A 14,131-nucleotide genomic window follows, 5' to 3' on the forward strand; every position below is an offset into this window, starting at 1 on the left:
CTCATCTCTAATAAAAACACAAAAGTTAGCCGGATGTGGTGCTGGGCTCCTGTAATCCTACTTGGGAGGCTGAGGCAGGAGAATCACTTGAACCTGAGAGGCAGAAGTTGTAGTGAGCCGAGATGGCACCACTGCACTCCAGCCTGGGTGACAGAGCAAGACTCCAACTCAAAGAAATAAAAATAAAAATAAGAAGTATATAAGGTATTTAAAAATTGTGTCTATGGCATGTATGGCATTGGTCTTTATGATTTATGATGCTTTTATGCTCTCAAATATTATCTTTTATTAACATTTTATTAGACATTCAAGTAAGTTTGACATTTCTCTCCTAAAATAGACCAAATTCTACATAATGTTTACATATAGAATGCATTATTTTTTTAGGTAACAATATGGTAAAAATGTGAAGAATGACCTAATTATGTCTCAGGTTGAGCTCTGAGACTGGCTCTGTTCCACTTTCTAGCGTGAAACAGAAAATAGCCCTAAAAGGCAACATGTTGTAATCCAAATGACACATGATACCAATATTTGTCTCCCCACTCACTCAGCCTCACATATTTTATTCATGCCCAAGATTTTCTAAAACCGAATCTATTTTCAACTTAGTCCTGTACCCTCAGATGCCTACTCCAAATTTCCAAGTCCTAAATACTTCAGAAGAGAGTCTAAATCCATTGCAATTTACTTCATTACTTATTCATATCAACTGAAGATTTCCACAAGATGATGAGGCACATGCGGTGGACATATTTGTCAGCTGATAGCTTTCATGCGCATCAGGATGAACTAGAGTTATAAAAAGTTGAGACAAGCAACTGATTTTGCTTCTACTTATTTCTTATGCAACTTCAGTTATTTAGCATGAAAACACTTACACCCTCCACAGATGCTTTTAGTGACACCTCTTGGCAAATTGCATTCATCACTTTCCCTGGCTTTCATTTTATGAAAATAATTTAGAGCTATTGTGCTCTTTTTTCACAGTGAGTAATAGATTCCCCTCTACTCCCCCTGAAGATGGATGCATTTACATTTTTTTGAAAAGTTCGCACTGTTCTTTCCAAACTTAAATGGATTTTCATAAAGCCAAGTTCATAGTACACAGTGAATGAGATCTAGATTTTTCTATACATTTTCCAGTCTGATGGCACTAGCAATGTATTTTCAAAAGAATTTATTCTGACTAAATGAAATCAGGTTTTATTTTATTTCTGTTCTTACTCTCCCTCTTTCTAGTTACTTTTAACAGGGGTCAATGTAAGAAAGAAATCTGTAGGTCATCAATGCTTTTCAAGTGATGTTCTAATTTTCTTTTATCTTAAAATCAATCAATCAGTAAATAAATGTTAAAAAAGTATATCTTTGCTCCCCCAGCCCAGGATCAATAACGCTGATTTACCTTTCAAGAAAAATATTTAACATATTTATTAACACTCTATCCCTTAGAGATACCAGTCTATCCTTTTCTCTTCCAGTGAAGAAATAAAGGATACCAAACTAATGTTGTTGAGTTTCACTACTGCTGACTGCATCTAGGAATAAGACCATGTGATATGGTAAAGAATTACAAGTAAATTTGGTTGTAAAGAAAAATTACGTGTAAATTTTTTGGTAAATAATTACATGGAAACTCTACAAAGAACAAAAAGTAGGCTGTTCCTACAAGTATTATTTTATAGGTCATAGAGATCTAACCCAACAATGGTTAGATGGTACAAACTAGAATTGCTACACACTTCAGCTGATTCTAACTAGTGAATTTTTTATTTACCAACTTGCCTTCACCTGAGTTTTTCACTTCTCAAGTTCTAATGTCCTCTGGAAATAAAGAAAACAACTCTCCGCATTCTTGCTAGATATTTCTTGGCTTACCTGCTGACATTTACAGAGTAACAGATGTTCACAACAGAGAACAGCATTCTATTCATGGAAAGATGTAAAATGACATTTTCATCAGGAACTATTTTTTTAATGATAGGTTTGGAGTCCTTTTAAGTGTGTGTTAAAACATCGATTTGTGACTTAAATGTACTTTGATGCAGATTTTGCATCAGTGACTAACGTGTATAGAGGATAGCAGTGTCAGAAAAGACAAGACACCTCACAGAATACCGTCTAAGGAATCAAGCATCAGTCAACACTCTCTAAAATGTATAACCATTTGGTTCTGATTAATACACTAGACCATTTCCCTATGATTAACCTCTTTTCTTATATGAGAGACAGAATCTTATAATATGAGAGACAGAGCAGAGTTTTTTCCTATACTATGGAATCAGTTACCAGTTTGTTTTTATCTCTTATACTAATTGGAATACTGACCCAAGTTTATGCTTTAGAACTCTTTGAGCATGTTGGACAAGGAAAGATAGAAGAAGAATGAACTCACTCTACCCAGTGTGCCATTTTTCAAACTTCAGTGACTCATTTGTTAATATTTAATCAATAATTACCAGTCTTAAAAATTATGTCTATCACTACCCAAACAAGTAGTTTTTAACCCCTATATTTATAGTTCTGATGATATACAGATGTAATATCCAAAACAGATCACATGAGAGCTTCAATACAGAGCTCACAATACAGAATCTCAGTTATCTCATTTTTATTAGATCTATAGTTTCTTTAATATACTTTCATGAATTCTGAAAATTTTATGAAATAATATTGGGCAAATTCTGACATTAACTTTTGTACATGAGAGTGTCCCCTATGCTAGTTTCTTAATAATTCTTTTTAAAAGTATACCAAATAAAGTCAAGTTAAAGAATACCTAAAGCCTATGGGCAACTGAGAAACTGAAACACAAGTTGCCAAGAGTTAGAAACTTCATTTATTCAAGGAATTTGAAATAAATGCAACTTTCTTCTTACCTTATTATTATACAGTCTTACTCTCAGGACACTCTTTTCCATAGAATAATAGAATTGAAGATGACAGCTCTTGCCCAAGCAATGATACACAGAGCTATTTAGGTAAGCCATGCTGTCTAACTGGTTAACAGTAAAAGCATGTTTTGCCCCTACCCATATATAATAACCTAAAAGATAAAAGAAAGACAAGCAATTTAGGAAAACATTAGCTTCCTTCTGTCTTAATAAAACTATTACATTTCTGAAGTTCTCAAAACTGAAATTAAAACACAAATATTTTACTTAAAAGGATACAATGTTTTAAAATGATTACATCAACTACAAATAACAGGTTTTCATTTTTATGTTATATGTACAGAAATCTCCTCCTAATTTCTATTATCAAAATTTAATAATATCCTTTTTATAAAAAATCCTTTATAGTTTTAGGAAATACAATTTAAAATGCCTTCTTCCTTACCAAGCCACATAGAAGTATGAGATATCTGCAGTCCTTTTAAACTTCACCTATGGATTTTGTTTTACACAAAGATATGATAGATCAGTTTTTCCCATCTGATATTTAAAACTGATCTGAGCTGTTCTGGAATTTAATAACATTGACAACACACGTCTATAAAGAGATTTCTATAATTTTGTAACTTTATTTTTAAAAATAAAGTCCAAAATGCTTCATGCTACTGAAAGAGCTGCATGTCCCAGACGTTACTTAAAAAGAAGTCTCTAAGGAAATGCAAATACAACAAGAAAGACAAAAACAAGAACATTAGACAAAATTTTGGCCTCAGATATTTACAGCTACAGCAAATGCTAAGCATAATATAATCCTTAGCTGGATAAACGTAATGTAAAAGCTCACATTATTTATATGAATTCCTTTTATACAGTAAATCATGGCTGACTTTCAACAAAAAATTACAAGGCACCTGCAAGGCAAAAAGCACAGTTTGAAAAGAATAATTCTAAAAAGTAAAGTCTACTAATCTTTTTGAAAACAGTCTGCACCCTATTCACAATAGCAAAGACATGGAATCAACCCAAATGTCCATCAATGATAGACTGGATAATGGAAATGTGGTACATATACACCATGGAATACTATGCAGCCATAAAAAAGAATGAGATCATGTCCTTTGCAGGAGCATGGATGAAGCTGGAAGCCATTATCCTCAGCAAACTAATGCAGAAACAGAAAGCTAAGTAGCACACATTCTCACTTAAAAGTGGGAGCTGAACAATGTGAACACAGACACACAGAGGGGAACAACACACACTGGGGCCTGTTGAGGTGTGGGAGAAGGGAGATCATCAGGATAAATAGCTAATGCATGCTGGGTTTAATACCCAGGTAATGGGTTGACAGGTGCAGCCAATCACCATAGCACATGTTTACTTATATGTAACAAACCTGCACATCCTGCACACATACCCTGGATCTTAAATAAAATAAATAACAACAATAATAATATTACTACTGCTCCCAAAAAAATTTTTAAAAAGTCTGCATAATAAAACATATAAATATAATGCTAAAGACAGCCAAAACTAATTACATTTATAAATTGTACAAAAAATGAAATTAAATTTCATACAATTCTAATCATTCTATTAAAAACCATATTAAGATGCACTAGGAAATAAATGAGAAGATATTAGCAAGTAGAAACCTAAAACAAAAATAAATTAAGACATTAAAATTAAATGTCCAATAGGCAGAATATAACCTAGACTGGCCATAGTGTCAAAGAGAAAATTCATGTACCAGAAGCCCTGAAATATAACTCAAAATAGAGTATATTAAATAGAAAATAAAAAGGAGCAGTGAAGTTATAGAGTGTGTGCATTAGTTGTGTTTAATAGAAACTCAAGATGAAAACCTTAAAGGGAGTAAAAGAGAATTACTTGAATACAATAACAGATAATTTCTGCAAGTGATGATGTATGTGCATTGAGTATTAAAAAAAATTAAACATATACTAATTCCTGCACTCATCATACTGAAATTTTCAAATATCAAAGATAAAGAAACATTTTTAAAATCCACATTACGGCTGGGCGCGGTGGCTCACGCCTGTAATCCCAGCACTTTGGGAGGCCGAGGCGGGTGGATCACGAGGTCAAGAGATCGAGACCATGCTGCTCAACAAGGTGAAACCCCGTCTCTACTAAAAATACAAAAAAAATTAGCTGGGCACGGTGGCGCGTGCCTGTAATCCCAGCTACTCAGGAGGCTGAGGCAGGAGAATTGCCCGAACCCAGGAGGCGGAGGTTGCGGTGAGCCGAGATCGCGCCATTGCACTCCAGCCTGGGTAACAAGAGCTAAACTCCGTCTCAAAAAAAAAAAAAAAAAAAAAAATCCACATTGAACTAAAAAAGCATTAGATGCACTCAGACTTCACAATCACTACAGTACATATCAGGGGCTAAATGGGGAAAATCACCATGTTTAGAAATTAAAAAAAAAAAACTTTTATTCTAAAATTGTATGAAAAAAAGGGATAAAAAGAGCCAGCAGGCTTAACAAATAAAAAGCCTTTTAATACTTTTCCTTTTTGTTCACACAATATCTAATAACTCCTGAAGAAAACAACAGAGAAATTATTATTTAGAAGTGAGACCAATTTTAAAACATTTTAAGTTTACAGATACTATGGGAGCTCATCACCATAGATCTTTTCTAAATGAAAGAACAATTGATTGAAGAGAACCTTTGCAAGGGGATAAGGGGACCAAGAAGGAAAGCATGAAATCTAAAAAACGATGCGGAGTAAGAAAAGTAATGAAATATATAATCATCATAATTATAAGTATCATAACAAGATACTGACTTTAAAACTCTTTAAAATGTTCAACTGTAGCTCAGGACCAAAAAAGAATTAAATGCTAGTTTGGGGTACCCACAAGGTCTTTTTCATGTTCAGGAAGGCAGAAATACTAAATCACTTGAGGCTCTGTTATTTCAACAAAGAAATTTCATATAAAGAATATATCCTAAAAATTAAGAATAGTCATAACTAGGTATATAAATTTAAGCTTCTAGACCAGTGAGAAAAAAAATTAGTAATACCCCCCAGAAAAGGAAAGAAATTTAATGTTAGCAAGAGAAAGAAACTTATTGACAACACGGCAGTGATTTAAAAAAATAAATAAATAAAAAGCTAGCAGGCTCAGCCAGGCATGATGGCTCATGCTTGTAATCCCAGCACTTTGGGAGGCTAACAAGGGCAGATCACTTGAGGTGAGGAGTTCAAGACCAGCCTGGCTAACATGGTGAAATCCTGCCTCTACTAAAAATTTAAAAATTAGCCGGGCATGGTGGTGCAATCCTGTAGTCCCAGCTACTTGCGAGGCTGAGGTAGGTGAATCGCTTGAACCCAGCAATGGGGCGTTACAGAGAGCTGAGATCTCGCCACTGCATTCCAGCCTGGGTGACAGAGTAAGACCCCATTTGAAAAAAAAAAAAAAAAAGAAGGGAAAAAAAGAGCTAGCAGGCATAACAAAAAAAGCCTTTTAATACTTTTCCTTTTTGTTCACATAACACACAATATCTAATAACTCCTGAAGAAAATAATAAAACTTAAAGTTAACCTAGTACAATTTTTCTTTTACACCGTTGGAAACATAATTGCTATTTTCAACTTGCGAGGCTGAGGTAGGTGAATCGCTTGAACCCAGCAATGGGGCGTTACAGAGAGCTGAGATCTCGCCACTGCATTCCAGCCTGGGTGACAGAGTAAGACCCCATTTGAAAAAAAAAAAAAAAAGAAGGGAAAAAAAGAGCTAGCAGGCATAACAAAAAAAGCCTTTTAATACTTTTCCTTTTTGTTCACATAACACACAATATCTAATAACTCCTGAAGAAAATAATAAAACTTAAAGTTAACCTAGTACAATTTTTCTTTTACACCGTTGGAAACATAATTGCTATTTTCAACTTCAGCTCCAACAGCAGGATATATTTTCAATAAAACGCACTCAGTATGTTCACCAAGACACCCTATGTAATGTCGTAACTAGCAACCATAAGGCAGAATTCTAAAAGTAATACATAAAAAATATTATTTCTTTTATACCTTCATCATCACCTCTTTGATCCTGCTGAGGTGTGGATTCTAATGCAGGGACCTCTCTTGCTTTTGTGCGCATCCAGGAAATGTGGGCAGCAGATGCTTCGGACGTCCACTCACACATGTCAAATTCAAACCCACAGGCCTGACACACTAAACAGGGGAGAAAAAGATCTTGGTAGTCTATTAGTCTGCTAGAGTGGCTGCTTAACCAGTTTATGTGTTGTAATCAACCAAAAGGTTTAAACACACATACACACTAGCACACACTTATTCATATACGGAAGTTGGGATTCAAAAAGCCTTAGACAGTAGTACCAGAAACTCTATTTTGCAAAAAATTTTCAGTTGATCCACATGTACAATATCCTCTCAAGTGAGAACCATTGCCATAAAAAAAGGAGATTCCTAGTTTTTCTTGTATGTGTCACTGCTTCAGTCACAATATTTTTTAATTTTTTTAAGACACAGTCTTCTGATTTTTTAATGATCATCATTCTAACCGGCATGAGGTGGTATCTCAAATGTGGTTTTGATTTGCATTTCTCTAACGACCAGTGATGATGAGCTTTTTATCATGTGTTTGTTGGCTGCATAAATGTCTTCTTTTGAGAAGTGTCTGTTCATATCCTTTGCCCACTTTTTGACGGAGTTGTCTGTTTTTTTCTTGCAAATTTGTTTAAGTTCTTTGTAGATTCTAGACTTTAGCCCTTTGTCAGATGGGTAGATCGCAAAAATTTTTTCCCATTCTGTTGGTTGCCAGTTTGCTCTAATGATAGTTTCTTTTGCTGTGCCAGAGCTCTGAAGTTTAATTAGATCCCATTTGTCTATTTTGGCTTTTGCTGCCATTGCTTTTGGTGTTTTAGTCATAAAGTCCTTGCCTATGCCTACGTCCTGAAAGGTATTGCCTATGTTTTCTTCTAGGGTTTTTATGGTGTTAGGTCTTATGCTTAAATCTTTAATCCATCTTGAGTTAATTTTCTATAAGGTGTAAGGAAGGGATCCAGTTTCAGCTTTCTACATATGGCTAGCCAGTTTTTCCAACACTATTTATTAAATAGGGAATCCCTTCTCCATTGCTTGTTTTTGTCAAGCATGTCAAAGATCAGATGGTTGTAGATGTGTGGTGTTACTTATGAGGCCTCTGTTCTGTTCCATTGGTCTATATCTCTGTTTTGGTACCAGTACCATGCTGTTTTGATTACTGTAGCCTTGTAGTATAGTTTGAAGTCAGTTAGAGTAATGTCTCCAGCTTTGTTTTTGCTTTGTTTTGTTTTGCTTAGGATTGTCTTGGCTACATGGACTCTCTTTTGGTTCCATATGAAATTTAAGGTGGTTTTTTCCAGTTCTGTAAAGAAAGTCAGTAGTAGCTTGAAGGGGATAGCATTGAATCTATAAATTACTTTGGGCAGTATGGCCATTTTCAAGGTATTGACTCTTCCCAACCATAAGCATGGAACATTTTTCCAACTGTTTGTGTCCTCTCTTATTTCCTTGAGCAGTGGTTTGTAGTTCTCCTTGAAGAGTTCCTTCACATCCCTTGTAAGTTGTATTCCTAGATATTTTATTCTCTTTGTAGCAATTGTAAATGGGAGTTCACTCATGATTTGGCTCTCTGTTTGTCTATTATTGGTGTATAGGAATGCTTGCAATTTTTGACAGTGATTTTGTATCCTGAGACTTTGCTGAAGTTGCTTATCAGCTTAAGGAGATTTTGGGTTAAGACAATGGGGTTTTCTAAATATGTAATTATGTCATCTGCAAACAGGGACAATTTGACATCCTCTCTTCCTATTTGAATACCCTTTATTTCTTTCTCTTGTCTGATGACTCTAGCCAGAACTTCCAATACTATGTTAAACAGGAGTGGTAAGAGAGGGCACCCTTGTCTTGTGCCAGTTTTCAAAGGGAATGCTTCCAGTTTTTGCCTATTCAGTATGATATTGGCTGAGGGTTTGTCATAAATAGCTTTTATTATTTTAATACACATTCCATCAATACCTAGTTTATTGAGAGTTTTTAGCATCAAGTCCTGTTGGATTTTGTCATAGGCCTTCTCTGCATCTATTGAGATAATCATGTGGTTTTTATCTTTGGTTCTGTTTATGTGATGGGTTACATTTACAGATTTGTGTATGTTGAACCAGCCTTGCATCCCAGGGATGAAGCCTGCTTGATCATGATGGATAAGCTTTTTGATGTGCTGTTGGATTTGGTTTGCCAGTATTTTATTGAAGATTTTCACATCAATGTTCAACATGGGTAAGAAAACAGATGCTGGAGAGGATGTGGAGAAACAGGAATGTTTTTATACTGTTGGTGGGAGTATAAATTAGTTCAACCATTGTGGAAGACAGTGTGGCGATTTCTCAAGGATCTAGAAATCCAAATACCATTTGACCCAGCAATCCCATTACTGGAATATACCCAAAGGATTACAAAACATTCAATTATAATGACACATGCACATGTATGTTTATTGCAGTACTGTTCACAATAGCAAAGACTTGGAACCAACCCAAATGCCCATCAATGACAGACTGGATAAAGAAAATGTGGCACATAAACACCATGGAATACTATGCAGCCATAAAGAAGGATGAGTTCATATCTTTTGCAGGGACATGGATGAAGCTGGAAATCATCCTTCTCAGCAAACTGACACAAGAACAGAAAACCAAACACTGCATGTTCTCACTCATAAGTGGGAGTTGAACAATGAGAACACATGGACACATGGAGGGGAACATCACACACTGGGGCCTGTTGGGGGGTGAGGGGCAAGGGGAGGGATAGCTGGGGTGGGGGATTGGGAAGAGATAACATTAGGAAAAACACCGAACGTAGATGATGGGGGAATGGATGCAGCAAACCACCACGGCACATGTATACCTATGTAACAAACCTGTACGATCTGCACATATACCCCAGAACTTAAAGTATAATAAAAAAGAGAGAGAGACAGAGAGAGAGAAACAGGGTCTCACTCTGCCACCCAGGCTTAATGCAATGGTGCAATTATAGCCCACTGTAGCCTCAAACTCCTGGGCTCAAGCAATCTTCCAGCTTCAGTCTCCCAAGTAGCTAGGACCACAGGTACAGGCCACCATTCCCAGCCTTTTTATTTTTTTATTTTTTGTAGAGATGGCATCTTGCTATGTTGCCCAGGCTAATTTTGAGTTCTTGGCCTCAAGCAAACCTCTCATCCCAACCTCCCAAAGTGTTTGGATTACCGTCATGAGCCATCATGCCCAGTCAACAATTTTTTAAATGGCTTCATATTTTACCTTACCTACTTTATGGGGTTAGATTAGTTAGTTTAAATTATTTACTATTCATAATCACACTGAAATTTTATACAAGAAAGATTGCATATAATTCCAAGATGGCTTTAATTGTTGTTTACAAAATGACATTGTGTTAAATTGATGAATTTAGTATACCAGCACAGCCTCCCAATAACACTCCAGCTAAAACTGGGACACTAACGTCAACAAAGGTTGGCATGTGCATATTCCCACAAGTGGTCTCTGAGTCTCATATATTGCATACACACCAGAAAAGTGAGTATCTCAATTTAACACTTACATCTCAATCCTTCATATGTAGCATCAAATCTGCAGAGGTCTGTATCTGGATGGCATAGTTCCTGCTCAGCATTCAATGCTTCTTGACATGGTAAAATTCCATCTGTTAAATTTAAAGATTGGCAAGAAGTGAAATGCAGGTGCAACTGGAAAGATTCAAGTATTTTTCTAATGTTAATATTCATTCTACAAAGCACTCTATAACCAACTTCTCTCTATGGTATCATCACCCTTTAGGTAATCCTATCTCTCTCTCTCTCTCTCTCTCTCTCTCTCTCTCTCTCTCTCTCTCTCTCTCTCTCACACACACACACACACACACACACACACACACACTCACAAAGAGACAGAGAAAAACAGAATAAAACAACCATGCCAATGCTTCCATATTTTATTCATATCTCCATAGTGACTGACAAGCCCCAAAGCCAAACCTTCACAGGACTAAAAATCTCCCCTAATGTTGGAACTCAGAGTCTACCATTAGGACAGTTGTACATGTGTCAAATTTATCTGGAAGGTGGATCTGCCCTGGAACTGCTTTCTCTGGAGCTTTCTCAAATTGTGCCTGTTGGCTGGCCACGGTGGCTCACACCTCTCTTCCCAGGCATGGGCCAGCCTTTGGTAGCCCAAGGCAGGTGCATCACTTGTGGTCAGGAATTTGAGAACAGCCTGGCCAACATGGCGAAACCCCTGCTCTACTGAAAAATACAAAAATTAGCCAGGCGTGGTGGTGTGTACACTCATAATCCCACCTACTAGGGAGGCTGACGCAGGAGAATCGCTTGAACCCAGGAGTCAGAGGTTGCAGTGAGCTGAGATCATATCACTGCACTCCAGCCTGGGTGCCAGAGTAACACTCCATCTCAAAAAAAAAAAAAAAGTGCTTTTTGTTTTGTTTTGTTTTCTTTTCCCCATGCCCTCCCAATACAAAACTTGAAGGTAGACTAGGAGTCCTTTCTGCCCCATGCCACTTGCACACAATTCTCCCTCTGACCTTCTTAAATATCTAAGCTTTGACTCTCATGATGTCAAATGGCACCCCTCACTGTTCCAGCTTGTTACAGTCACCTACAGACACTGTAGGTGAGCCCTAAGAGTGCCCTGTCCCTCCACCTCTGAAGATTTTAACTCTGAGCTCACTGTCATTCTGTCATTTCGATATTCACTTTCATTCGCTTCTCAGTTTCTTGATTTCTTGTTGTTGATGATTTTGAAGGAGAACTTTGATGAAAAACGACATCTGCCACACTCCTCAAAAGAAGTATTACCATTACTAATGATGATAATGTTTCCTTGTCTTAATTTCAAGTGGTCCACTCCCTAACCATCATCTCTATCTTTCCAGCTCATTTCTCTTTATGTCTCTAACAATATTTCAACTGCACCAGGTTCTACAAGCCCAGGGTCCTAAATTCTTTTCAGTTATTTCCCTCACCTATCATGTCTTCACTTCCTTTATTACAGATGTTAGACAAGCAATCACTCCCTGGTCCTGCTCATTTCTCCATACTCTCATAGCAAAAACTCTAGAAAATACATCCCTCTACCTGCGCTAGCCTGTATCTGTGCAGCTGAATGGAGGGAAGAAATGTAGACTGAAATGGCTTTATATTCATGACACTCACTCATGGCATCATGGTGACCCTCATTCTTTCCTTTTCCACATTCCTAGATAACTCTTCAAAGCTTTCTATTCTCTCTTTTATAACTTCCAGCTCTTCCTTCCCTACATCATTCTCAGCTTTTCACCTTGCTTCGAATTTCACTGTGAACATGAGAAAATCAAAAGAAAACTTACAAGTCCCATCAACAATGTCACTCACCAGCCATCCACATGCTTGCTCCCTGTAGAACCAGGTAAGCTCTCTATGCCCTTCTCTGGATAACACCTTCCATTTAGACAGAAATTACATCTCTGCTTGGCTATTTAAGGAATCATGCTGCCAATTTCCTCTCCTCTCATTTACAACATTTTCTCTTTCTCTACACGATCATTTCCATGTGGGCCTAAAAGGCCAAAACTTCAACCACCTTAGAAAAACATTCTCCAGACCTGACAACCTTCTCCAACTAACTTCCAAAGTTCCGCCTGTTCTCACACGGACTCTAACACCAGTTCTTTCCCCTCCTATTCTCTCCTGAATCTATGTCAATAACAGTTCTTTTTTAATTGAGATAAAATTCACAAAAAATATCATGTGCCATTTCCATTTTATCTATTTTAAAGTAAGCCAAGCATAGTGGCTCATGCCTGTAATCCCAGCACTTTGGGAGGCTGAAGCAGATGGATCACTTGAGCTCAGGAGTTTGAGATCAGCTTGGCCAACACGGCGAAACCCCATCTCTACTAAAAATACAAAAATTAGTCAGGCATGGTGGCGGGCACCTGTAATCCCAGCTACTCAGGAGGCTGAGGCAAGAGAATGGCTTGAACCTGGGAGGCAGAGGATGCAGTGAGCCAAGACCGCACCACTGCACTCCAGCCTGGGCAACGCAGCGAGACTCCATCTCAAAAAAAAAAAAAAAAAAAAAAAAAAACGCCAGGTGCAGTGACTCACGCCTGTAATCCCAAATTACTCTTTTTCTATTGCAATTCCCCGTCTTGATGAATCGGTTCTGTCTAGGCAGTGGGCAAGATGAACCACTTGGGCGGTTACGATCTCAACAAACTTCTGATGTTTCTCAGTCTAAACTTTATCTTCCCACGGCCTATCTTATCCCAGTTAATGAAACCCCATCCTTCCAGTTCAGGTGAGAAATTTGGAGTCTTCCATGACTCATCTCTTTCTTTCTCTCTCTCTCTCTGACCAAAATATGCAACCCATCAGCAAATTTCTGCATTATCTATAAAACACATCCAGAATCTAACTACATCTTATGACCTCCAGTACTACCATCAACTCTGGCTCAGGGAACGTCATCTCTTTCTCAATTGTTGTCATAACTTCTTAATTTGTCTACCTGTGGTTGTCCTGGCTCCACTATAATCTTAGATATGTAAGTCAGATAATGTCTCCTCTGCTAAAAACCTTCCATGGGTTTTCATCCTATGTGAAGTAAATGTCAGTGCCTTACTATGATCTTCCTCATATAAACCAAGCTTACTCTTTCCTCGAGGCCTTTACATTCATAGCTCAATCTGTAAACAAAAAATAAAATTCTAAGCCCCCAACTATCTGAATGAACCCCTCCTCTCATCCATGGGTATTCCAAAGCTAACCTGAAAAACTAGTTCAGGCCATGATGGGAAAGCAAAGCCAGAAATGCCTCATTCTACCCTCCCTTTTGCAATTAGTGGTAGAACAAACTAAGTCTGATAAGAAACATCTATGGTCTATCCTCTCTGAAGCTTGCTACCTAGAGGCTTCATCTTGCATGATAAAACCTTGGTCTCCACCGCCTCTTATTGTAACCTAGACATTCCTTTCTATTGATTCCAGGTCTTTAGATAATAACTCAACCAATGGTCAATCACAAAATGTTTGAATCCACTTGACCTGGAAGCCTCCTCTTCCAGTTGTTCTGCTTTCCTAAACTCAACCAATGTATATCTTGTATGCATTGACTGATGTTTTATGGCTCCTTAAATTGTATA

General features: G+C 37.3%; 1 protein-coding gene across 1 annotated transcript in view; it reads right to left on the reverse strand.

Annotated features, from left to right (window-relative positions):
• The window catches only part of MALRD1 (MAM and LDL receptor class A domain containing 1), a 609,315-nt gene that overhangs the window by 525,026 nt on the left and 70,158 nt on the right, over nucleotides 1–14,131 (reverse strand). The window contains exons 6-8 of the mRNA XM_064368444.1: nucleotides 10,535–10,636; nucleotides 6,953–7,099; nucleotides 2,880–3,046 (exon numbers count right to left, since the gene is read on the reverse strand). Of these exons, the coding sequence (XP_064224514.1) occupies nucleotides 2,880–3,046; nucleotides 6,953–7,099; nucleotides 10,535–10,636 (416 nt within the window). The remainder of the gene's footprint in view (nucleotides 1–2,879; nucleotides 3,047–6,952; nucleotides 7,100–10,534; nucleotides 10,637–14,131) is intronic.

Source organism: Aotus nancymaae, unplaced genomic scaffold, assembly GCF_030222135.1.
Source record: "Aotus nancymaae isolate 86718 unplaced genomic scaffold, 86718_ANA_hifiasm-v0.15.2.pri h1tg000077l, whole genome shotgun sequence".
Taxonomy (NCBI): domain Eukaryota; kingdom Metazoa; phylum Chordata; class Mammalia; order Primates; family Aotidae; genus Aotus; species Aotus nancymaae.